Source organism: Tyto alba, unplaced genomic scaffold (assembly GCF_018691265.1).
Source record: "Tyto alba isolate M040663 unplaced genomic scaffold, T.alba_DEE_v4.0 Super-Scaffold_6, whole genome shotgun sequence".
In the NCBI taxonomy this organism is placed as follows: Eukaryota; Metazoa; Chordata; class Aves; order Strigiformes; family Tytonidae; genus Tyto; species Tyto alba.
This window is the reverse complement of record NW_024881327.1, coordinates 49,150,267-49,176,700: the sequence shown is the minus strand read 5'-3', so window position 1 is coordinate 49,176,700 and position 26,434 is coordinate 49,150,267. Positions and strand designations below refer to the sequence as shown.

At 39.5% G+C, this 26,434-nt stretch overlaps 1 protein-coding gene across 6 annotated transcripts in view; it reads left to right on the top strand.

Moving 5' to 3' along the window:
* Nucleotides 1-22,792, top strand: part of ST3GAL5 (ST3 beta-galactoside alpha-2,3-sialyltransferase 5) — a 28,233-nt gene extending 5,441 nt beyond the window's left edge. For 2 of the 6 annotated variants that reach the window (XM_042808337.1, XM_042808335.1), the window contains exons 2-8: nucleotides 9,652-9,773; nucleotides 11,369-11,436; nucleotides 11,577-11,691; nucleotides 14,116-14,459; nucleotides 15,876-16,062; nucleotides 18,662-18,820; nucleotides 20,081-22,792. In XM_042808337.1, the coding sequence (XP_042664271.1) occupies nucleotides 9,652-9,773; nucleotides 11,369-11,436; nucleotides 11,577-11,691; nucleotides 14,116-14,459; nucleotides 15,876-16,062; nucleotides 18,662-18,820; nucleotides 20,081-20,344 (1,259 nt within the window). In that variant the 3' untranslated portion in view covers nucleotides 20,345-22,792. Of the gene's footprint in view, nucleotides 1-9,651; nucleotides 9,774-11,368; nucleotides 11,437-11,576; nucleotides 11,692-14,115; nucleotides 14,460-15,875; nucleotides 16,063-18,661; nucleotides 18,821-20,080 lie in introns of those variants that run through there. The other 4 variants (XM_042808336.1, XM_032987411.2, XM_042808339.1 and 1 more) reach the window with 4 other exon arrangements.
* The last annotated feature ends 3,642 nt before the right edge of the window (nucleotides 22,793-26,434 follow it).

Genomic DNA, 26,434 nt, shown 5'->3' with positions numbered 1-26,434 from the left:
CTGTGTAGATGCTTATAACCATATTATAGGCAAAACTTCTTTCTACCATCAAGGGTGTATTCTTTCTATTGACTTTATTAAATTAATCAAAACAATGGACTCTTTGGCATGCCTGTCAAATGCTTTTTTCATTCAATAGTAATGCAGATAATATTCAGGGAAAGTTTATCGAATATCTAAATATGTTAAAATACCAACTTTACTGTGGGGTTTATATAGTTCCAACTGAAGAAATAATCGACAGACGACTCTTAATTTTTAACTCTAGATCCAGTTTTTCCTCCAGTGAGCAGCTGTCTGCAACAGCTCCCTGGCTGCCATCTCTTTGCCTTGTGACTGTTTCTGCTAGGAAGTAGTAGGATGACGTTCAGAGGATTATCTGAAGATAGATATTCAACAGTTAATACATTACTACAGATTATAATGCAAGAGTCTCTCATGCATCAGCTTGTCCCTGATAAGTCTGCCTCAAATCTTTAATATCTCTGGATTTTTTCCTCATGCTTGTGATTTTAAGGGATTTTTGTCATGTACCATTAAACAAGAGTCTTAAGGTATTTCAATGTTTACTGTGTTATAGAAAGAGATTTCCCAATCATAAACAGTTCCTTTGGGATAACTTGTATATTCTTCTTTCTCCACTTTTTGCTGAGTATTTTGTCACTATGGGCAAATGGGCCCATTCAAATAAAAGGCTTTTTACTTTCCTTGTGTAGGTTTTAAATCCAGTCTCAGCATCTGGGCAGCTTTTCATTTAGCTTTTCCCGTCTGTTAGACCTGTGTTTAAAATTTGGCTTAAAAATTTTGTTTCATTTCTGCAGAAGTCATTGGAAAGTGAGGCAGTCTTTCACCGTGTTGCAGTTTCTGGAGTTCCTCATGCTAGAGGATGATTCTATGTTGTTCTACGCTGATGTTTTTTTTAATAACAAATTATTTAAGTCATGGGAGAATGTTTCCAAATTGGTTTTGTATATAAGAAATAATCTGTGTTTTGGATGGATAGGAATATCTCTAATCCATTGCAGTTGTACAGTCAAACTGCTGCTTTACAACACTTGCAACTGAGGACTCCTCTGTGTATAGTGGGTTGCACAAATAACAGTCCTTAGCTTCAGTTTTTTTTATTCTTTGCATCATTTTTTCTCCCTGATTATTATTGGGACAGGGCTTGATTCACTGTTGATTTAAAACAAAAAAAATTGTTGTCGTGATTTTTTTTTTTAAATGGACAGAGGTGATTTGCAATATTTATTTCATTATGTTTTACTGTTTACAATGAAGAGATGATGAAGTTTGAAAACGTAAGAAGGATCTGAAGGTATCATGGATTGATCAGGAGACTTGGTAGGTAGAGTCGCAGAGGAGGGACACCCATGGGACACTTGTGGGCCAGCTATGCCAGACCAGTTAAGCTGGTAAAAAGCACAGAGGACCAGAAGAAATCCAGTGAGAACCACAGAGGAGCTGCAGACAGAAACCATTATGCAGATGACCCCAAGCTCCTGCACTGCCTGTTGCCTCCCCAAAGGAGTTGGGATGGGCTCTCTGTAACCTGTTGCAAAAATAAGGGAAATTGAGACAACGAGGGGAGGAGGAAAAGTGTTTGGCTTAGGTTTAGCATGTAGAAGGGGAAGGAAATATGTTTACTCATGGGTTAAATTGTTTGTTTTCTTTTCTTAGTGTTTGAAGTGGTGATTAGAAGTTGTATTAATTTGCAATAAATTATTACTTAAAAATTCCCTGAATCAAGACTGTTTTGCCCATTAAAGAGAGTTGAACAGGTTTTAAAGATGTGTGAGGGATCTGGGAGAGTTTTATACTGATTTCTGAATCAAGTTTTTTAATTTCTTAAAGAACAGAGAAGTTAAATTTTTCATATGCTTAGGTTTCTTTAACTGAGAGGCTCTGCTTAATATATGGCTCTTAAATATCTTTTATATATGTTAAAAAAAACCAAACCCAAACATGCACTACCACCTAATTAACTATTTTTTTTTTTTTTTATGTCTTAGCCTTTACATTTGTTCTTTATGGATTTCAGTGCTTCAGGTGCAGACAAAATTAATTCTAACTATTAATTTTACCAAACTATTTTTCATGTTGTTACATAAATGAATAACATTTTATTCAGATATTATACCAGTCTTGAAAGCCTTAGTGGAAATTAATATATCATTTGGCTGATAATGAGTACAGATTAAAATGTGTAATCTTTAATTGTGAGAGTTGTGCTCATTAAATCAGACATTAGTGGTGTAGTTGTCACTTCATTGTTGTCGTCTGTTTTCCCCAGATGTGTCCCAGGAAACAATCTGTAATTGGTTTAAGTTTTCTTAAATGTACTCTTCTAACTCTATGCATAAAGTTTTACAGTATGTCTGTGGGTTTTTTCTTGCTTTAAAAAGTCTCAGAGCAGGAAGTTCATGGAGAATTCGTTTCTGGTAATGTGCACAACATCTCAATAAAGAGTATCTTGCTCAAATTTATTCCATGTGAAAACGCCTTTTCTGCCTTTTAACTTTGCTTTTATTTTTTGAAGCATACGTTGCTCAAACCAAAGTAACTTTCATTTTATCATTTACTGGTTTTGGAAGTATGTTTTTTAAGTGAAGTGAGCAGGTATTTTGGGGTGTTTTTGCATGTATTTGCATTAGTTTTACCTTATGTTTCACTGCCTGCTTTTTCCTATTGTTCTTGAATAGTAATTCCTTTATATAGGTATGACTTGCAGGTTTCAGTTACTGTGGGCTTTACACTGCAAGCTGCTTGATCTTGTTACATGAACTTCAAAGACTGCGTTGTCCAGCAAGATCTTGAGATGGACTGTCTTGTGGATGACTTGTAAATCTGGCTATTTCTACTCCTCCTGGTAGTACTGTGAGAGGGGAAGTTAACTTGTATTTTCAACTTCTAGGAGCTTCAGGTGTTGTCCAAGATCATGTGCTAGATGCTATGCAACTGTAGATCAGAAGATGCCTCTTGTCCTGCTGGGTTTTCAGCAGTGGCTTGCCTAGAGTAGCTTCCCCATGGGTTTGGATAGGAGCAAGTGGTGAATAACAGCCCATGTGTAGGGACTTGTGTAGATCTGGGGGATAAGCCTCTGCCTGAAGAATTATTGACTGACAGTAACTGCTCGTGCCAGTGCTTGCTCTGTGGCTCTGGTCCCTGCCTGTACAGACAGTTACTTTGTAAAAATACCTGCCCACATAAAATGCTGAGCTCAGCTGTGGAGGCTGTTAACTGGACCCTTGGTGTATGGGGAGGTGGGAACATGGTTGAATTGGTAGAGTGAAAGAGGTAAGTGGAAACATCCCCTGTGTGGGGTTACAGTTCTGGGGGCTTAATGGGAGGGTGGTGGGCGATGTAGGTATATGCCTCATTCTGTACTTGAATGCAGGCTGGTCTAGTCCTTTCTCCATGCATGGTAACACTGTTGGCATGCAAACAATGGGGGTTGAGAGTCCTTGTCTTTGGGTAAATCCAGGTACTGTACATAACCAAATGCAATTTTTCAAGGTGTGTCAGTGGACATGTTCAACTTGACACATGCTGCTTTTTAGTTTTTAGCATTCCCACATAAAAAGGTATCCTGAAGACTTAAATTAATTACTTCTGAAATATTCCAAGTGTGGAAATTTGGTCTATTTAAGATTAACAATGAGACAAAAGTAAATTATAGTGAAAAGAATAATGCCACAAAAAACTTTGGAGTGTGTTCCTACTGATGGACAATTTAGCTTTCAAAGCAGCTTTACACAGAGCACTTAAGTTCAGATGAAAAGCAAATTTAAGTCTCTGGAGTCTTCACTAATTACACCACAATGAGTAGCTATGGAAATGTCAATGCAAAATGTGTTTGTAGTACAGCATTACCACTGAGACATATTTTGTATGCAAATTGAGACATTTGCATTTATGTCTTCCAGAACAACTATAGCACTGCCCCTTTCTGAAAGGGTGTAGTGGTGTTTGGCAGTGATGTTTGTATGCAAACAACAAAATCTGGGTGCTGTAGGCACAGCTTGTCTTTGGTGCTTCATTTCTTAACTGCTGTGGTTCTCTCTGTAAACTCATAGATATTTTTTAGGGTTCGTTTTTTTTTTTGAAGCTCAGGAAGACTGGGAAAGATGTGCTCTCAGGTGCTTGTTACTGCTGACCCTGCTCTTTTGACCATTCTTACGCCATTCCAGCCAGTGAAAGGTGTTTATTGACTTAAATAAGAGTGCAGGATCAAACCTGGAATAATTTTTAAAACATGCTGTGCTGGACAGATGTATTTTGACTTTATGTATCTATCTGGCTGGCTGGCTGTATATATAGACTTGATCAAGAAAGGAGTCATCCGGAGTAAACAGAACTGACAAAAGTCAACCTGAAGTAAACTGTTGCAAATGAAATGAAAACTGACGTTATTTAAGTTATATAAACAAATTAAACAAAAATATTGAAAATACTAAGAGTTGGACTTGGAAAGGATGTGCTGAGGTGATTAATTAAATTCTCTGTGTTTCCTTGTTCCTTTTTGCACATCCAGGATGAGTGAAGCAACCATTTGGGGATGACAAGAATTTATTTTGCTCAGAGGCAGGGAAGACTTTCTGATAGCAGTTGTTTATTGCAGTCTTGCATTGCTCCTTAATCCCTTTCTGTCTTCATCATTCTCTACCTCTTCAGTTCCTTCTCCATCTTTCAGATCTCTTGAAGCCCTCCTTGTGTTTTGAAAGGCTTCATGAGAAGTGCATCTATTGTAGGATCTCTGCATGAAATTCTGTAGTAGCAAATTCTCACCCTTGGAAATTAAAAGCGTTCTGTGTGCAGGACACTCTTTTTGACAATTTCTACAGCAGAAGAGTTTGGCTGTGTTGTTCTGTGCTGCAGGGTGATTCCAGGAGTGTGTTAGTGTCATTAGGCAATAAAAAGTTTTATATACATTGAGCAGTCTTTAACAAGCAAGTCTTTCTTTCAAATTACAAAAGAACCTGGGTCTTAGAATAGGAAAGACCAATTTGCAAAGAAATAAAACCCTGCTTTGAACAAAGCAAGGTAGCGAGGCTGTAACCTTACCCTTGTAATTCAGGCTGTAAAACTTTATGGATTTGATTCAAACTTCTGGAAAATATGTGCTTAATCTGGAGTATGTTCCCTTATAAATGTTACCAGTACCATGGCCAGATTTCAAGGTGTCACTTGGTATGTTGTTGCAATGATTTCCTGATAGCAGGATTGTCTGATACCTAGTCTGACTGATTTTTTTTTTTTTTTTTTTTTTGTTCAGAATCTATTCTAATCTAGGTTCCCATAGACTGTGATCAAGTTACCTCTTTATGCTGTTTACCTGAGGGAGAATTATTACCTACATTGTTCTCTAGTGAAAATGGCTGAAGCTTGTTTACTGCTTTTTATTCAGTGTTTTGTTTTTTAAAAGAAAAGTTCCATTTTTGTACTTTTCCACAGCTGTGTATGTAGAGAGCTGTGGAACTGACAGATGTTATTATTTTGTTGTATGTTGTAGTTTAGGCACATGCAGCATTCAGGGATCCTGTCCATGCAGTAAGCCATCCACATCAGTGAGCAATCTTCTTCTCTTTTGCTAAACAGTGCTGAGTGCCCCTTGTTTGTGCTAGACTGAGCTACTCTTGTCTGAGGTGATCTGGCTGTGTGTACTGTCTGTAGTATGTGGAGCAATCCTAGAGCTTCCACGTGGTCTGAAAGCCTTATTCATACTCTCTGCAGATCTTGCAGCATCTTCTCCCCCGTTTCGTGTGCCACGTGTGACTGTGCTGGCAGGATCCATGAACTGGGGCTGCTCCCTGTGTGTGCTGGCAACATGATCTCTGTTGGTACCTGTCATCTCCAGGATGTATTGGTCCCAGGTAATGACGGGTGCTTAGTTGTCTGCCTAGTGTGGCATGAAGGACACGTGTCATACATTGAATATAAGGTGATTCATAGAATTATAGTTGTAGAATGGTTTGGGATGGAAGGGACATTAAAGATCATCTCATTCCCACTCCCCTGCCATGGTCAGGGACATCTTCCACTAGACCAGGTTGATCAAAGCCCCGTCCAACCTGGCCTTGAACCCTTCCAGGGAGGGGGCAGACACAGCTTCACTGGGTACCCTGTGCAAGCGCCTCATCACCCGCACAAGGAAGAATTTATTCCTTACATCTAATCTAAATTTACCATCTTTCTGTTTAAAACTTATACCTTGTCCTATCCCTACGCCCCCTGATACAGAGTCCCTCCCCTGCTTTCCTGTAGCCCCCTTTAAGTACTAGAAGGCCTCCAGAAGGTCCCCCCAGAGCCTTCTCTTCTCCAGGCTGAACAACCCCAACTCTCTTGGCCTGTCCTCATCACAGCGGTGCCCCAGCCCCCTGATTGTCTTTGTGGCCTCCTCTGGACCTGCTCAAGCAGGTCCATGTCATTATGTTGGGGGCCCCAGAACTGGATGCAGTACTGCAGGTGGGGTGTCTCACGAGAGTGTAGTAGAGGGGGGGAATCAGCTCCCTTGACCTGCTGGCCACACTTCTCTTGATGCCGCCCAAGAGAGTTGTCATTCTGGGTTGAGAGTGCACATTGCTGGGTCATGTTAAACCACTTGTCAAGCAACATCCCAAGTCCTTCTCTGCAGGGCTGCTCTCCATCCACTCATGGCCCAGCTTGTACTTGTGCTTGGGATTGCCCCAACCCATGTGCAGGGTCTTGCACTTGGCCTTGTTGAACTTCATAAGGTTTGTACAGACCCACGTCTCCAGCCTGTCCAGGTCCCTCTGGATGGCATCCCTTCCCTCCAGCGTGTCACTGCACCACACAGCTCAGTGTCATCAGCAAACTTGCTGAGGGTGCACCCAGTCCCACTGTCTGTGTCATTGGCAAAGATGTTAAACAGTGCTGGTCCCAACACTGACCTGTGAGGGACACCACTGGTCACTGCTCTCTATTCGGAGATTGAGCCATTGACTGCAACCCTTTTGAGCATGACCATCCAGCCAGTTCCTTATCCACTGAGTTGCCCATTCATCAAGTCCATGTGTCTCCAATTTAGAGACAAGGATGTTGTGCAGAACAGTGACAAAAGTTTTGCCCAAGTCCAGGTAGGTGATGTCACTTGTTATTCCTTTATCTAACAACACTGTAACACCATCATAGGTAGCCACCAAATTTGTCAGGCACGATTTACCCTTAGTGAAGCCATGTTGGGTGTCACCAATCACCTCCTTATTTTCCATTCTGCAAGTTCTGCTGGATTGTCACTGAATATCTCATGGTAGAGCAGCTCACATTGGTGGCCCATAACTGGCACTAGGGTATGGTCCTTGTAACAGATTTGGTGATGCACGCTAGGCCTTTACCCATGTGGGCTTGACTGAGTTGCTGCAAATTTTAGCTGAGAGCAAAACAGCCTTGTAATGCAGATGACTGGGGTGATGGTGTCAACACCGTTTTTCTCCTCACTGCTCTTTTTATTGGGTGGTATAGATGCAGCCAGTAAAGATGAGGTGGTGTTCTGAGAAAATGATGAGCCTGTAAGGCTTGATAGATTCCCTGTGATCTTCTGTCTTGTGTCCTGACAGGTTGTGTGGGAGACTGGAGCTGGGTTTGGTTTCCATCTTAACTGTTAGCATTCTGGGGAACCTTGGGGTGTCACCCTCATGTTTTTGGTTTACTCCTTTCCAAGGCAAGCATAACGGTACCGACCTCGGTTTGTGCAGTGCTTTCTGATCTGCTGAAAGGTGTTTAAGGTACTACTACTTTGTGACAAAGTCCCACAAACAGGTGTGACAGCTCAGAGAGCCTGTGCAATTAATAAATACAGCTAGGTGGGTAATTTGAGGTTCTTAGTAGTTCATAATAACCATTACCTATGTTGGAGGTAAGCGGTGAAGATTTCTGCTGGCAAAAACCATTAGTGGTGTTTTTTTTTTTTTTTTTGCCTTGCTCTGTTTTGTGGGTTATAATCACTTGCAAGTGATTCTGGAAAGCATTGTTTAACTGTTGTCTGCTCTTGAAATGACTTAAGATGCTGGTGTTGATCTTTTCTCTCCTTGTTTCACTCTGTCTCAAAATGGCTTGTGGCTTTTGACCTTCTACCATGTATATCAAGTTTATTAATGAGAAATTATGCATGACTGTGCAAAGACAGACTGCCTTTGAGTCATCTTCTGAATTAGATAAATTAGATACCCTTAAAATTTCTGTGGGCTGGATTTGAGGTCTGCAGGAGGGGGAACACTTCTGTCTCATTAGCTCCTTCATCCTGGTGTTTAGGAACATCAGTTGTGTCCAAACAAGCAGTGTTTTGAAGTGGCAATACAGACTAATTTAAAATGGGTCATATCACTGTATAAAATGAAAGGAGACAGAGAGGAAAAGAGAGTGTGGAAGACCATCCCTAGATAAAAGATGTCCCTTAGCCCTGCTTTTTTTAAAAGTTCTTGTGACAGCTGTTGGCAAGAGAACTGAAGAGTGTGAACATCTTTGCAGTGGAGAGCAGAAGGGGTTAAGTACTGAGATCAAAGGAAATGTGTAGCACTGAAATCCTTCACTGTGGAGGGTCGGGCTGCATCCTTCCGTGGTTGGCTGGTTAAAGGGGGTGCTGCTTTGGGAGGTTGGTAAGACAGGAAAAATCCTTGCCCATATCCCTTCTCCTTTCGGGGCAAAACCAGCAGGCTCATATGGGTAGGCTTTGCATGGTGTTTCCTTCTTTGCTCACATCTTTGGTTAATGGCAGCAGCCTGTGAGAAGTTGATGTGCCAACCTGCATTTTTGTTTCCAAAATCAGAATTGAACCATGCTGATAGAAACTTGTGGAAGCTTACAAACAGTAAACAGTGAGATTACTTCTTGTAAGATAATGATCAGTGACTTGCTCATCTGTGAGGGAGCACTGTGTACTCCTGCCCAGTTCACAGTGTTTGTTGGAGGGGAGCAGCTGCTGTGCACAGAAACTTCCCTTGTTCTGTCAGCCTCCTGGTCCTGCCATGTGTGCCTGGCAAAATTCTCTGCACACCCTCTTTTATGCTTGCTGATGAAGTTGCTGACCATGTTGTTGCAGCTTCTGAAGAGGTCAGCAGTAGATTCAGACTGATGATGAGACAGGTTTGTTTAACCTTGGGGAAATCAGGGAGTTGATTTGAAATTTGGGCTCCAGTTTTGAGGATGAGTTTGTACAGGTTCTGCATGCTGGGAGCATGCTTGAAGCCTGTAGGGTAGCATAGTGCCTGGACATTTTGATCCAGGGAACCTAAATATCTTGAGCATACTATGTAGATTTTAATTTATTTATTTATTTTCCCTCTCTGGAGTCTAATAATTGCTCAAACAAAATGATGTTTGACCAAGATCAAACAATAGTGTTTGACAGTAATTGATGTAATTTCAATTATTAGACTTCAGGCTTATGAAAAATGGCAAGACCTATACCTGGCAACATGTACATTTTTAGAATCATGCTCTGGTGGTGCATCTGAAATGAGTATGTTCTTGATCACAAGGAGGTCAGGAGCAATTCAGTATTCCTGACACAGTAACCAAGAATTAAGAATCTTCTCTGGGAAATCGAGTAAGTTAACAGTCATTAGATGTCCTATAAACTTTTTTTTTAATTCAGCAAAAGTTATGATAATTTTTCTTCTTTCTTTTTTACAGCAATGCTGAGTGACAATAACTCTGTGAAGCTGAAAAGTGATTGTTCACCTCCTGTGCAATGGTATAAGGTTGCTGCACATGAAGATGAGAAGACCAAGCAGGTTTTTAAAAGGTACTCGCAAGTAAGTGTCATTGTCACAGCAACACAGAGGTCAGTTGCTCTCCCCCTAGCCTGGGCAGTTACAAAAAGGATTGAAAAATCAAGGGATGAGATTGCCACAGGAACAGAGTGGAGGGTTAGGCACACAGCTTTCTCTGGGGAGCCTAAAATGCTTTGAGGACGCTAGGCTCTCTGGTGGTAGTACCTGTTTTCCCAAGCCAATGTGAGATCCCAGTACTTTGCTAAAAAGCATTTAGAATTTTTTTTGTATCCAGATAAGTAACGATGTCAGGGCTTTTGTACAGTCTGATAATTAAAGAAATTGAAGGGCAATGGATGGTTAGTGGGCATTTTGGGGAGGTATCTCCTCATACTTAATTTGTTTATGAAGACTTCTGGAATGCTGCATCACAAATTGTTAATCCACTGTTCATAGTTTGACATCAAATAAAAATTTATGAGTATTCTCTAGTGTACATCCAGAACCATATTTTAAACCAAAAAAATTAACTACTGTGGGCCTTCTTTACCACATGAATTTTTAGGTCTTAAAGCTTAAAAAACCTAAAGCCAAACTGTTATATCCACTAGTGTTTTGCGCACCTGAATGGTGCAGCCCCAGCTGAATCTAATGCTACTTGATAAATATCTGTGGAGGAAACCCAGCCTCATTCATCTGCTGTGAATCCTCTATTTTCTGGCAGTCAGCCGATTTCCAGGGGTTACAGCCTAACATGCTAACGAAGGTTTTAGATCTATCGGTGCCAAATTCGTTTTAGTTAAAACAGACGAGAGAACAGTGCTGCTTTTCCAGGGGTCACTTTGCTTGCAGCATATATTGCAAGCTGAGTGGCAGGATTGAATCTATCAGTCCATATGGTACAAGCTGTTTTTTTTAGAAAAAAAATCTTGGAAACCTGTATTAACTTAATCTGAAAGAGTTTTAAGAAACACTGAACTCTTAGTAGGTTGTATCGTTTTTTTAAAGACATTTAAACAAATATCCAGTCTTTAGGAAACCATAGGAAATGAGTCAGTAATAAAGCTCAACTGCATACTTGAGCAACAACCACAACTCTAACCAAATAATGATGCTGTTTTTGCAGATTGGTCTAGACACGAAATGAGCCCAGTAAATATTTAGAGATCAACGGTGAGATTCTTTAGGAATGAGAAATGAGTAGATCAAAAATACAGATAGTCTATATTACTCAATTTTAAAGTTGGGTTTTTTTGTTTGTTTGTTTCTTTCTCCTGCATGTTTTGGGGGTGTAAGTAGCTAAATTAGGCATCTCAATATACGCCTGAAAATTATGTGTTCTGGTCTGCCTGTGAGTTGAAATTTGTGTTTGTGAGTGGTGGCCATTGGCCCAAAATCTTGCAATTTGAAGTTCCCTCCTTTTTATAGTTTGCATGAAAATACATATTTCAAAATAGAGCTGTCCTTTGAAGTAGGAAAATAGAAGTCACTTTGCGATTCTTTATGTGAGGAGAGCTGTTTGACCCATCAGAGATGCATTGAAAGTATATGATGCAAGCATAGAACTGCATAAATCAGTGTCAATATGAAACATTTTCCTTATCAAAGCATCTATATATGTTTGTACTTTCCTGCAGATAGCTCTGAAGAGTTGTGAAAGACTTGCAGTGAACAAAGCAATAGTTTTTCTTGGTTTGAATCAAATGCAAGTATCCATCTGAAGTTTTTAAACTGTCTTAAATTTGTTTTAAAATACTCATTTAACAGTTGCTGGATTGCTGGAAAAAAAGATTTTTATTTTTTTTTCCTCTCTCCTACCCCTATACCATCCTGTTTTGTTTTTAGACTTTTTGTACTGTTTGTGGTTGGAGGGTGCTTCCTTTATATCCTCAAATTACATTTTGGCCCTGAAGAATGTGACAGAACCAAAATGCCGTATGTGGACCTCGATCGTGTAAGGGTTGGTATTTTTTTGGCTTTTTTTTTACTTGGCTTAAAAAAAAAAAAGTTATTATTTGACAGTCTTAAGAGTTATAAGTATCTGTAACAAAGAACTAGAATACTGAAATTATCCTGTGGGGGAAAATACATTTTGCTTCATTTCATGCCGTAGAACTTCTGTTTTTTGGTCTTGAGGAGTGACAACAGAAGTGCATAGAGAAACTGGGGTTTTGGGGTAAAATGAGATAACTGACTGTTAAGAATAACATTTGAAAAGGACGTATCCTCATATTGTTGTGTCAGTGCAGATGACACTGGTGATCAGAAAATTGATGCAAATGAAAAGTAACATATTAGGAAAAAACCCAAACCCAACACATTAAACCAAAGGTTTATTTTTACCTGAGCAAATTTCCCAGTCTGCTTTGCCTTGTAGTTGCTCAGATGTTTTTGGAATCATAGGGCAGATGTGCGGGAATTCATTTATGGTTCACTTATGTATTTAGGGTAGCAGCTACTTACTTCAAGTACAGTTTTGCATGTGGCTTTTAAGATGCCAACAAAGCTTTCTCTTAATTCTTGATGACAGTTCACTGCCTTTTGCTACTTAACCTGTTTGCTCTTTATAATAGTACTTATCTTGGCTTAGAGTTGTTACATTTCTGTCTTTGAACATCTCAACGCTAAGACATAATTTAGAGCAGAAGCCCTGATTTAAGGTAGTCTTGTCTTAGCATCACTTCATGTGCATTCTCCCCCACCTCCCACCTTCTTCAGTGCATATTTTTTCCCTTCTGAGTCTCTTTCCTTCCCCTTTTCTTCTCATTTGACTTATTTCTTTTCTCAGTAGTGTATTCTTGCTTCTGAACAACAGACAGCTAAAGCCAAGCAAACCTAAAAACTGCATGGACTGTGTTTACTGCTGTCTCATGATTAATTTTTTTTGGTGTTAGATGCAAGATGTGAAATAGCGTTACTCTTGGTCTAGTTAGGTAGTAGCTGGTTACAAACTGTTTGAGGCAGTTGTCAAGTGATTGGCGTGAATTTTTACTGTTAGGATGCACAACTGTCAGCCTTAAAAATGAGGCTTTTCCAAAGATGTCCTGACTCTGGCTGGCAAAGTACAGCATGAAATTGCTCAGTCATGCTTTGCTCAGGAAGAAGTGTGGTGCTTATGCTCAAACTTGCAGAGATCTTTGTAACAGTGACAGTTCTGTAGAATTACCTTGTTCAAATAAAAAAAAAAAAAAAAAAAAAAAAAGGCAGCACAACTTCCCTCCTTGTGCACCCAGATACATGCTTCCCTTTCCTTAACAGTACAGGAGGAGAACTGAGTTAGCACTAGATTTGAATTGTGACTATATTGGCCACTGTGTTTGCTCTTTTTTTTTTTTTTTAATGACAGTCTAGTAAAGATCAACAAAGTTGTATTGGAGAAGAGAACATGCATAAAGATCTTATTTTAACTGATAAAAATAATACTTTTGCTATTTCTCTTCTTCCCTACATCAGATACTGGCTTGCCACTACAAATTTCTAAAAAACATACACGAATAGGTTTAGGTTGTTTGTTTTGTTTAATGAGCTGCATCAACGTGTAGTTTTATCTGACAGCTTAATCTTTTTATGCAATATGTAACTGTAGTCTTTTATTTTGTTGACTAGACCTGCAACACCCCCACCTTTTATTCCTTATAAAGTTGTGTTTTAGTCATTAGCAATACCACTTTAGCAATACTTATGAAAGAAGTTTTGCTTCATTTTGCTTAGTAAGCAAGTCCAGCCTGGCATTTCACAGAAGTTTTAGCCAGTGGATGTGTCTCTGGTAAAATCCTACTGCAGGCAGAACTATGGTCATGCAACTGGGCAGCCGAGTAGAATTTCACTTGCTGCTGAATTAGGTGGGTAGAGGTACATTTAGATTTTTTTAATCTGTTTTTGTAAATAACAGTACAAATGTTCTCAAATGGCGCATTTTCACATATCACTTTTACTAGCCTAATTTATTCACAATGAGAACAATCAGCTACTGGAATAATCTCCCTGGGGAAGTGTTAGATTCCTCAGCATTGAGCACTTAAGATTCAGCTGGACAGGCGACTGGGCCACCTTGTCTAGACCGTTCTTTTGCCAAGAGAGATTGGACCAGATGATCCTTGAGGAGGTCCCTTTCAAACTGGGATTCTATGATTCTTTAGCAAACCTCCTATTCAGATTTAAGGGGTGGGTGGAGAGGCGTTCCTTTGCAGGTTTTCACCATGCAGTGGCTAGTATCTGCGTTTGGATTAATGCTTTAAAATGTCTTGTATTTCCACGTTTAATCTTTCTTTATAAACCCTTGTGTTTGCTAAATTGCCAGTGATCAGCTGGTGGGTTGCATCAGGAGGGCTTTGTATGTTCCTGAAGCTGGCTGTGCTAACTGAAATCACATGTTTTGTTTTAGAGAGCACAACAGTACGCTAGCGCTGCATTGGAGGAACAGTGTCGACCTTCTTATGTGAAGAAAGAAATGGAGAAGTTATTTGCAGAGAAATATAGCATGGACATATCTCCCTTTGTAAGAAAAAATATAAATGAAGATGAAGCTTTATTTAAATATGAACCTCCTTTTGGATTTCACAAGTTCTTTGATAAGCTTAAAAATCTCCTTGAACTCTTACCTGAGCATGATTTACCAGAAGATTTGAAGTCAAAACACTGTAAGCGTTGTGTTGTTGTTGGCAGTGGTGGAATTCTTCATGGATCAGAGCTGGGTCACTTATTGAATCAGTTTGATATTGTTATAAGGTATGTATTTACCATTTACGGATTCCAACTACTTCAACTCTTCTTTGAGCCAACTTTGCTTTTTAAGGAGAAGGTATCACCAACGTTTATACAACTTATAACACTATTTCTGAAAGTGCTTTTAAGAAATTTACTTGTGATTTGATGAAATTTTAAGTTTTAGAAGCAAAATAAATTGTCATGTTCACAAGACAGGAATTCAGTGTAATTATTTGTGGATTTCGGGTACAAAAAACATGGGCAGAAATGAGATAGAAACCAGTGAAATCATAGACAAGTAGACAGTCCTGTTTTTATCCATTCATATGTTTAAGCTTTCAGAGGTATGCTTTAGGACTCACCTCTGCCTTTTTCCCGTTGGTTAATTGGGATGCTTGTTTGAAGGATTATTTTTTTTTTTAACAGCTATTTCAAACACAATAAAAGTTAATTGGTGTTTCAGTATACAGTTTGCTAACACACTGTATAGCATGCTTATCTTTCCTTATCTTTACAACATCAGTGTATGCTTTCTATGATTACCCATTTTTTCTAATGTCTGCATTAAATGAATACACACTCTGTATTTGTGCCTTCTGAACACTCCTGTTTGAACTGTACTTCCCTGTATTTTGAAGCATATAAAGTCACAAATTTATTACAAACATTTTCCCAAGTCACTTTATAAACTAAGGTTTGCTTCTCTTAAAAAAGGAAGACTTGATACAATGAGTCAATGGCTCTTATGTAAAGGTAAACAAACCTGTTGGCACGTGGAGGGGCAGAGATTGCATTAAGTGTTCTCTGGAATTAGGGCTGTCAGCTTGAACGTGACTTTTCAGTTGATACGGAAGAGTTTATGGGACTTGTCCTGTTCTGCAGAATTGATAGAGTTGGATGATGCTGCTCTTGTCAACATTGTGCTAGCATCTGACATTTTTGGTGAGCTGGATTAATGTAAACCCAGAGGATGCAGTACATTGCATTGAAGGGATAATTTGAATGCTTTTCTCTGTGTAATGTTTGTGTGTGTGTGTATACATATACATAGATAAAAAAAGATAACACGGTTAACTTCCAGTGTGTTTTCTTTCCCTTCCTCTTAAGCCTCTCTGAGTTGGCACAAGGAAATGAATATGAAATTCTACTTTGCTGTTTTAAGTTACTTTTCTATTCAAGATTTTGTTTTTGAAGTTTTGCACCTGTACCACTTAATCTAAGAATAGAATTGGCTTCGTCTCAAAGATAAGGGATGGATGAATGTGTGAGGCAAGGAACACGGAGATACTGAGAAAATGCTGTACTTGGCTCTGTTAAGAATCCGTGGGCCAAATACAAGTTCTTTGCTTAGTGTCTGATGTTCTAATGAGATTGTACCCCATAACCCCTGCTTATTAAATACAATTTCTCTCGTTTGTGGTGGTTTCTTTTTGTTAGGTTAAATGATGCACCGGTTCAAGGATACACAGATCACGTTGGTAACAAAACTACTATACGGATGACTTACCCGGAAGGAGCCCCCCTTTCTGAACACGAGTATCCTCCTGCTAGTCTGTTTGTGGCTGTTTTGTTTAAAAGTGTTGATTTCAATTGGCTTCAAGCAATGATAAAAAACGAAACCTTGGTATGTAATGTGGCAGTGTTATGTACCTGTGATTTTTCTTTGTTTTTTTTTTTCTTTTCTAATGCTTAAGGAGCTAACTGATCTGTTACTTGTGTTTAATTATACTGAGGATCTTTTATGTAACTTTGTGGGGTTTTTTTATCTCTGTCTCCTAGTTACCAGCACTCATGTTGAAGCCCCATGTGACACTTTTTTATCTGCAGATATTGGTGGTTTGCACTAAGCTACATAACATATCGAGTGCTTACTAAAGTGGAATTAATTTCACATTAGGTTTAAGTGACTTGTTCAAGCCTGCAGAGCCTGCAATAGAAATGAGATCTCTGGATGCCAGTCCATATTTTTTTTTTTTTTAAGCAGCCAAAAGTCTGTGCTGCTACAGTAGGCATATATGTAGTTAATATGTAATTGAAGCATCATGGTGGTTAGTTCATTTGTTTGTGGTTTTAAAATTTAAGGGGTCGTTTATTTCTCACTAAATATTCAAAGAAATACAGAGATTTCCAAGGAACTGATAGAAGGGTTCCATGTTTCCAAACTCTCTTTAAATCGGTGGTTTTTACCTCTTTCAATTTGCAGGTAGATAATTTCTGCAAGTTGAAAACAAGTAGCTAGGTTTCTCTGACCACATATTGAAAACAAGTGCTCTAAATTATTGAGAGAGATTTAGAAGAAAGCTTGTCAAGTTTTTTAACAGCCTATTAGACACAAGTTTAGGTACTCCAAGTTCCCTTCATAATTCTATGATTTTCACAACATGATAGCATATGGAAGATCTGCTTAATATTGACCATTACTGTCATCATCTACCACTTTAGTCCAGAGAGTGTGTAGAGGGATGTTGCCTTGTTTTGAATAATTTGAGTATGTTTTGTAGAGGGGAGATTTTCCTGAATGTGTGAATTTGTGCAAATTTAAGAACTTCTCCCTGATTATTTTTTTTTAACCTGGGACAAGACAGTGTTGGTCAATGACCTTCCCTGCAGCAGTGTGGTAATTATGATGAACAGCTTTCTAACTCAAGTTGAATCCCTTACTTGTTTTACAAGCTATTTGGCTATTTCATGTTTTAAGGTTTGGTTTTGATGCATGACTAGTACAAGGATAGCTTTCGGTATTTAAATTTGTTTGGGGGGGGATCGAAAGAGTGATTGCTTTTCGGCATCTGCAACATCCTCTGTAATGAGTTACAAGACTGAAGTACGTGCTTTATGAAAAGACTACCTTTACTTGTTTTGCATGGTTTAAGAGGAGATCTGATCATTCCCTCCTCCTTCCTTGATCTGGTGTTTTTGCTGCTGCAGAGAGCCAGTTTTGGGAACTGATCTGGGGATGGCCATACTGGAATGTCCACTGAAGACGGTTAAGAGACGGGAGCATCTCTCCTGTGAGGAAAGGCTGAGAGATGTCACTGTTTAGCCTAGAGAAGTCTCGGAGGGAAATCTTATTAATGTACATAAATACTTGAGGGTATGCAGAGGATGGAGCTGGGTTCTTTTCAGTGGTGCCCGACAACAGGCATAAACTGAAACACAGGAGGTTCCCTCTGAACATCAGGAAACATTTTTTTACTGTGGGGTGACGGAGCACTGGCACAGGTTGCCCAGGGAGGTTGTGGAGTCTCCAACCTTGGAGATACTCAAAAGCTGTCTGGGTGCAGTCCTGGCCAACCAGTTCTAGGTGTCCCTGCCTGAGCAGGGTTGTTGGGCCACTTGACCTGCAGAAGTCACTTCTAGCTTCAACCCCTCTGTGGTTCTGTGAACTGAAGGCATGCTTCTTTCCAATACTAGGCTTTCAGTTGGATCAGCTCTCTGTGCAGGCGTTGTCACTTCCAATAACTGATTCAGAGCACGGGTGGGAAGATGGGACTATAGCAACCTAGGTTTGACCAGTTTAAGCTGCTGTAGAGTTGTACCTTAAAGCCTGTTTAAAAAATATAGGATTATGTTGCATCTATATCAGTTTTATCATTTGCTTAGTACTACCCATTTTCTGGGAGAGGCTTGTAAAATGAGCCTGATGTAGTATTGTTTTTTCTGTTATGCATCTAATTGACTGCAAGTGTCATGAGATCAGAATCTATCTTGCTGAGTCTTGTGTAAATTCTTTTGTGAAGTATTACATTTGTCACTAGGTGGATGCTGTCAAACAACAGCTACTCACTTCAAAGCCTGAGCAAAATTGTTTTAAATCCAGTGCTTGCTTCAGAATGCCTGGTTAATATTAGTGAAAAACTGTGGTTCCCTTTTCCATTTCTTTAAATATTGCTGCCTGCTTGGTTGTGCTGGGGAGAGTCCAAAGAACGTGGAGGTGCTGGTGGATACACTGACTGATGAAACACAGTGTGCTGTAAAATATTCAGAATAAACAACTTTTCCCTTTGCTGTTTTCTCTCCAGTTCCAAATACTTCGAAGGTTTTTCCTCTTTTGGGTCAGTCACTTGAGCTGCACACTGGTACTCATGAACCATCTGAGCTATAAACTGTTTCCTGAATTTCTCAGAATCACCGATGAATTCTATAATTTCTGTACTGTGTGTGTCATATACTTTGCAGTATCAGAGTTTCCCTTTGCTGAACTATTTTTTTGTTTCTCTTAGCCTCTGTGGGTGCGACTCTTCTTTTGGAAGGAAGTTGCTGAGAAAATTCCTTTTACATCAAAGCAGTTTCGGATTTTGAATCCAGTCATCATCAAAGAGACAGCTTTGGACATTTTACAGTTCCCTGAACCTCGATCAAAATTCTGGGGTTGGGATAAGGTAAGAAGCTTCCTTTTAGGAGAAGGGTTCTATAAAATACAAAGTAAAATAAGAAACTGAAAACAGTTTTTTGGGCTCTTCTTTGAATATTTCTTCTCTGTGCAGTTTGAGAGCTGGTCTCAAGTAATAGGGAAATTAACATGCTCTCAAAATACTCTGGTATTTTCTTGTGTAAAATCAAAGTAGGATTTTAGCTCGCCTTTTTAGATATTATGCCTGTGCATGCCGACATGAAATGGCCTGTTTACAAAGTGTTCAGATGCAGTGAGACACAAATTCATTCTAGTACAGTGTGTTCACTCACATATCATCGTGACTGGTGTTAAATATTCAAAACACACATTTGTTGTATGTTAAGTATGCTAAGATCAACCCTGTTCAGTCAAACCAGTAATCAGCTATAGACAAATGTGTCTCCAGCTGCAGGGAAAACAGAGTGTGGAAACCAGGACAGTGTAAAGCAACCTTCCAGCTGTTGGAATTGCTATGTATGCCAGTGTGCTCAATAGCAACTTAAGGGTATACCCTCCCTTTATGTCCTTTGCTCCAGCAATAGTATGGAGTGATGAATTGTGCATTTTAATTATACACTGCATTTCTGTTATTTTAATTATTTGAGAAATTAAATGTCACTAGTTCTTTTGAACTATGAAAACTACTGAATAACCATTGTCATTTTGTGTGAAAGTGTTTAATGGCAGTGTTACTGCACAAGTGTTTGAAGGATCTTCCCACATTTATCTATTAAAATAACATAACATACCAATCTATGTAACTTTTGGTTGTATTGTAGTATATTTGCCTTCTTCACAGCTTGTTCAGTGAAAAGTCATATTGTGAAGAATACTGTTAGAGAGCCTGTTGCTCAAGACTGAAGTAAGTGTACATCAAGAAGTGTCAGGTTTAACTGCATGTCAGGAGTTGTTTGAGTGTTTGGAGCAAGAATTCACTTGTAGTTTAACTACATAGTAATAGGGCATCTTGCCTTCACAGAATAATAATTCAACATTGACAGCCAAAAGTCTTGTTAAGGGCAAATACTCAACTTGTATTACTATTTGGCTCTGAAGTCTTTAGTTTTACTTGATCGTTTAATTGATCTTTAGTTTTAGTTGTGATTTTAGTTTTAATTGTTTAATTGATTTCGGTTTTAAGTGAGGAGAGGGAATAGACAAATTCATCACATTTTGTGAAGTGTTTATAAAAACTGGCAAAGGAGAATGTTTGAATTCATCAGGCTTCATTTTCCCCTCTTTTTAGAATGTACCTACAATTGGTGTCACAGCAGTTGTTCTGGCCACACATCTGTGTGATGAAGTGAGCTTAGCAGGATTTGGATATGACCTCGATCAGCCCAGCACACCTTTGCACTATTACAACAACCTCTGCATGGCTGCCATGAACGGACAAACTATGCACAATGTGACAAGCGAAACAAAATTCCTGCAAAAACTGATCAAAGAAAAAGTTGTCAGAGACCTCACTGGTGGGATACATTGTGAATTCTGTGGCAAAGACAGCTAGTGATTGAAGTGCAGCATGGTTTGGATTTGTTAAATTTCCAGAGGTTCAGCTGGAACAACCTTTTCACCGTCTTAAGTAGTTCTTTCAAGTGTGTATAAAATGGACATGGAATCTCTGCTGCCTTTTTTAATGTCAAGTTCAATTTGTTGGACTTTTAAATTTATTTTGATGTCAGATTCTACTTTGCACATTTTTATGAATAACTATGTAAATACAGCTTGGAGTTGAAAGAGATCCATTTGAAATATTTAATGTTTTAAGTTGTCTGAAGAAAAGCAGGATTTTTGTTTTCAGACGTATATGGTACGCACAACGCTAGCCTGAGTTGTCTAACAGCATATACAGTTATTTTTCCACTGAACTGCTGTCTTTGTTGATCCAGTTTTTGGTGTATGACTCCTTTTCATGCATGCCATGAAAAGAAAGGCATATGCTTCTCAAATCTTTAATTTCTTGCAGCTTGAGCGTTGTGTTTCCCCCTCAAATATTTATATTCTTTTGGTTTTGTGCTAATATTTTTTTTGGGAATGGAGGAGAAAGTGGAGGTGAAAGAAAAGGAACTGTTGTGGCAACATCTGAAGAGTAAGTACTTTGGTGTTCGTGATTTGATATTAGAATCATTGATACATTAATGTGTTGGGTTAGAATCCTGCTTTGCCATAAGGCATGTTTGGACCCAGGGCACACTATAAGAGGATTTAGACAGTAGGAGGCTTTCACCTGAACCAGATCATTAGTCATTTCCATTCCTTAAACCCAGATAAATGTTTCTAACTAGTTGTTTCGCAGCAGAGTTCAGCCACCCCAGTTAAAGAAGTGGCATTAATACAAAATCTGCCCCCCCTCTTTTTTTTTTTTTTTTTTTTGAGTGACTTGAGAACTGCTGGTTCTGTAAAACACTGGTTTGTATGAATTTTCCATTTAGCAATAATAGGATCTATGACTAGGTTAAATTTTCCATTGGTTTACTTTATGATCCTTAAGTAATTAATTACAGATATCATAAACTTTAATAGTTTACAATTATGATAACCCTTATGAACTCTAGTGTTGACTATTTAATTGAAGGGAGAGGTAAAGTTGTTGATTTTTTCCCGGATCAGCTTTTAAGTCAGAAATTAGGTGAGTGTGTGTAAGTTAGGAAGAAAATCACTTTGAGAAAGTAGTATGATCTAGTAGCAAGCTAGGTAACTACTGAAAACAGCATACTTAAAAAAATAAGAGCTATAGATATATGTTCTTGTGACTGGAAATCAGTGCATTGCAAAGAAACTGGACTGTGCAGATCTGTAAGCAGGTTTTGATGTTCGTTTTCATTTCGTTACTAGTGGCGTGGTAGGTGTTTGCACTGGGTACTGCTGTTACTCAATCTACAGTATGTGAAAAATGCTTTCTTTGGGAATGAAAGCTTGTTAGCAAATTGCTCAAAGCTTGGCCTAGAATCGTTTGTAGTCATGGACTCTCCACATGGTGAACGTTCCCACTTTTTTTTTTTTTTGTTATGGGCAATGATATACATGTAGTTGTAGTCTTAAATTTTCAAAATGCTAATGTGGGAAAGCAAGATTAGGCTGGTTGGGTTTTTTATTTTTTTTTTATTATTTTTTTTTCCCATGGAGAGAAGATCTAATAAATGATAATGTTAGAAAGCAGGAGCAGCAGACTGATTCTTACCATTAAACTAAAAGGCAGTAAAATGACATCAGATCGTAAAGCATAACTCTGAGGAAAGTTATGAACCTCATCTTTCATAAGTCCGATGTACTTACATGTCCTTGAAAGCCAGTTGAGTATAGTGAGCAAATTTGAAAATCAGGTTCTTGTCTCTGACACTGTTTGTGTTTATAGCAATAATATTAATCTAACTTCTCCTATGTGAAACACATTAATTTTTGTACTAGCAATAAATTTCTAGTCTATGTTTTTCTTGTAAGTATAATAATTATATTGTTTAATTTAAAAATATTTCATGTGTAAAGAGTTTTATACAGATAGTCTTTTCGTTAATATATTAAAATGCACTAATTATTTTCTCCTGGTATTTAAACTGGAAGCAAAGTACCTTAATTTCATTTGGTATTAGAGAAATTTTGGAAAACTTCAGAATATGTGCATTGGGAAGGTGTCCTGAATACACCAAAAATACGTGTTTCAGAGCACTTGGTCCCTCACCAGTTTTCTTTATTCAGTAACTTTAAAATAATCAGTTGATTAATGTAAATGCCAACAGCTTTTTGGTGATGCTGTATTTACTGTCAAATTCTCAAATTATGTTGATGTGTAGGATTAGATTGTTTTCCCACCAGTTTTATGGCTTGTGATAACACATTGTTCTCTGTGGTAGTGTATACTGCATTGAATACGCCTGCACAGATTCGACCATCCGTGAAATGGCAGCAAAGTTCAGGTTGCAAAAAGCAATAAACTGATGAAACCACTTTCTACTTATGTATTTGTCTTGCAGTTTGCAATTTGTTCTGCCTCCTTTATTAAGGATTTTACATGTCTTACTGGTCTAATTGAAAGTCATGTTACAATCCAAGGAGCTCAAGGAGAGGAGAGTTAGTGGCTGATAACTCTTTCTCTTTCATTTATACCTTTTTTAATACCTGTTGGTGGAGTTATATCTCTCTGGTGCCTGGAAGAGAGAATCCATCTCAACACTGACCATATTGTAGGCTTCCAGAATTTTGAAGTTAACGTGGATGAGAATATTTCAGACTGGGCTATAGCACAGGCCTTAAATTCAAGTGTGTGTGTCCTTCAGTGGTGGAGACAGACAGCAGCTTCTGGCCTGTGCTTCAGTCTCGCTGGAGGTGAGAGAAGAACAACAGCTGTGTGTGCGTGTGTCTGTGTTGCTGTGTCCCAGATTTTACACTTTGCAAAGAATCTGCATAATCCCTTGTAGATAAGCCTTAATGATCTTTGTTTAAAAAGTCAACAAAGAATTTGGGAGCTGTGATAAAGCCATTGTGTTCCACATCGGAATTTCTCTTTGCACCTCTCCTCTCTGTGTGGGAGTTATCACAGTTACGTGTCTGACCTGTGCTGATGCTGAATTTTTTTCATGGTTCCTGTGCAGGGAGCATAGCTTCAACTTTGTCCTCTCTCGAATTTAGAGCGGTGGTTAAGTACTTGCATTATCTGCCATGTTTTAGTCTTTTGGGTGAGATAAGTAGAAATTCTGTGTTAGGACAAAACAATTCTGAAATGGTTTTGAAGATTTAGAGAACTTGTGAAGCGCGCTTTTTTCTTTTTTTCTTTCAATATGTTCAGATTTGTATGGCCAGATAGGGAATAGCAAAAGGGATGAACAGCATACTTATTTTGGCTAGATCTGATTTCTTCAAACAAATGGGCACTTTGAATTGCCAAGTGGGAATTTATGGTGTTGTTCTTCAAGTGTTTATAGGAGTCCTGCACCCAGCTAGTTTATCTTCAGCTGGAGGCAAACTGATGTTGCCTTGGAAAAGTACCACAGGTAAGGTTACGATTTGTTTGTCATACCACCACGTGCCACAGCGGCCTGAGACAGGCCGAGCTGCTTGACTGCAGCGGGAAGGTGCTGAAAAGGGTGGTTGCAGCCTGTGACCAGTTGACATCAGAACTGGCTGTTGGCCTTGCAGGATTGTCTGTGGAGGTGCTGATAAGGGACTGAAGGGCAGTTCAGCCTCTTCAGCGGATAGATGTGTGCTGATGGCTTCAGCTCTCGTGCTGCAGCTGGAGCTCCAGCAGGAGATAGGAGGGGATCAGAGGCAGCAGCTGCATAGTGTGAGTGTGATCTCTCTTTGCCTGTTGCCAGGGGCAGATGAAGGAAAAACTTGTCCACCTCTGTTAAGACTAGCACAGATGTGATCCTATGGCTTCCTCCAGCCTTCCAGCAGCAAGGTTTTATACAAATACTTGATTTTACCAGCACTGGGATCTTGCCCTCTGAAATTTCTGTTGCATGGGAAGGGAGTGTCTGCTGTAGGGTGAGTGCTCTTACTGTTTGACCAAAACTTGACATGTTTTATATATGTATAATCCTCCCCCCCTCTCTGGGAAGGAGCCGCAGTGTCTCATATCTCTGTGCTGGTCTGTGTATTGCTGGTGATGGACCTGTACATTGCTGTGAAAGAATCCTTCTGCTCAATCTCTACCTTTATTCCTTGCTCTTCTCTGTATAAAGCTCATTGTACCTGTGCACTAAAAGCAACAAGACTCTTTTTTAAAATTAAAACAAATACAGTAAGATGCCTGCCTTGAAGCATAACAAGAGATCTTTTGGTGGGGACCTGGTATGTGTTCCTGAAAAGCTGGAGTTCAAACATGTGACTGACTGGCAAGGTTGTGGCACCATCAGTGGCAACTCTGATGGTCAAGGTAGGAAGCTGACATTAAATCAACTGTGCTACAACAGCTAGTGTGGTTTATATTGATACACAAGTTCAGGAATTACCAGGATTGGCTTTTCAGGTGGTAGAGCCCATAGATTTTTTTTTTTTTTTTTGTTAGTCCTTTCAGCTACCTGCCTGTTCCAGGTGATTTACACTTCTTGCCCAAGCACTTGTGCATCACCTCTTTGTAGCTTAACCAAAAAAACCCACCTGTGATTGAATCTTGATTGAAATTCTCATACCTGTTAACACTTGCATTCTCTAGACTGTGAGCTGGAATTAGGAGGGTTGAGCAGAGCTGAACGTAGGTGGCTTACCTCCCTTTGGGGTCATCTGCCTAGTCATTAATTTTCTCAGCCTGCATCTCTTGTGCTTAGGCCAAAACCAACTTGTTTCCAAGCTCCTACACATGCCTTGGAGGAGAACAAAGCTGCCTTGTTCAGTGCAGCCACTCCTGCTCCCTCCTCATGGGCAGCAAGGAGCCCTGGCCTTTGGAAGGAGATGCTTCCAGTTGCCTGGGACAGCTTTGGCAGTGGTTGGGTGCTGGAGCTGTTCATTGGAAGGGGCTGCCAAGGGTCAAGAGGAACATGATGGGCAAATCACAGAAAAACAAGCTGCTTTTTTTTTTTTTTTTTCCATCTTTCTGACAAAAGGAAGCTAGAAATACAAGCAGTCACTGCAGTGCTAAGCATTGTATGCTTCCTTCTCAGCAGTCTTTGCTTTCCTGCTGTAGCTAAAATAATTATTCTGTAGCTTAAGGTAGTCTTGAGCCCCAGCTTGGGCCTTTAATATGTAAGCCAGTCCTCAGAGGGAAGCAGAAATAAGGCTCCTTGCAAATTTTCCTTTTCCCCAGCCTCTTTCTACCTCATTAGTGGAAAAACACATATCATACAAGATGGAGTTATTTCTCCATCACTTCAGGCTGATTTAAGGGTGAGGGGATGTGACGACCAGGTGGAGCTGATAGAGAAGCTGTGAAGGAGTTTTACCTCTTCATGTACTGGGTTGTTGCTTATAATTTGTATCCTTGCATCCCTTTTGGTTCTGCCTCCTTCACTTTGGGCCATCAATCTGTTTTGCATATTTTTATGCAGTTTTACTCCTTTTTCTGCCACCTTGCATACTCCTGTGTGCCACACTGAGCTGTGCTGTGTCTCTGTCCTCTTGAGACTGGTCAGCTGGAGAAGTTCGGGTGGAAATGATTTGTGCCCAAGGGATGTGAAAGTATTTGCTGTGGAGTTAAGTGGATGCAACAGAGAAACCTGAGAAAAGGATTTGGGGAAACAAGGGATAGAGTGGGGAGGAGGTTTGGGACAATCAGGCCTGGAGGGGAATGAAGCCAGGAGCTTGGTGGTGAGCTGGAGAAGGCAGGAATATACACACATCTCCTTTGAACGTCCAAGTGCAGCTGTAGGAATGACTGCAGCAGCACAGCAGCTGCTAGGATCAGCCCTCTATATTTACAAATGACAGTGAAATGTCTCAGCAAAAATTTTTGGCCAACTTCTCCCTTCTGCTGAGGAGAGCTGATGCTCATGAGAAGTCAGCTGGGGTAGATTTTCAGGGCCCAGTGTTGCTGTAACTGCAGGAAAAGATCAGGATGTGAGTCTGGGGCACTTTTATGACATCTCTGTGCTGCTCTATTGGGGGAAGAAGTTTGCAAGTTGGTTACGGAAGTTTGTAGTAGTTTGTAGTTGGTTGTATCTTTTTT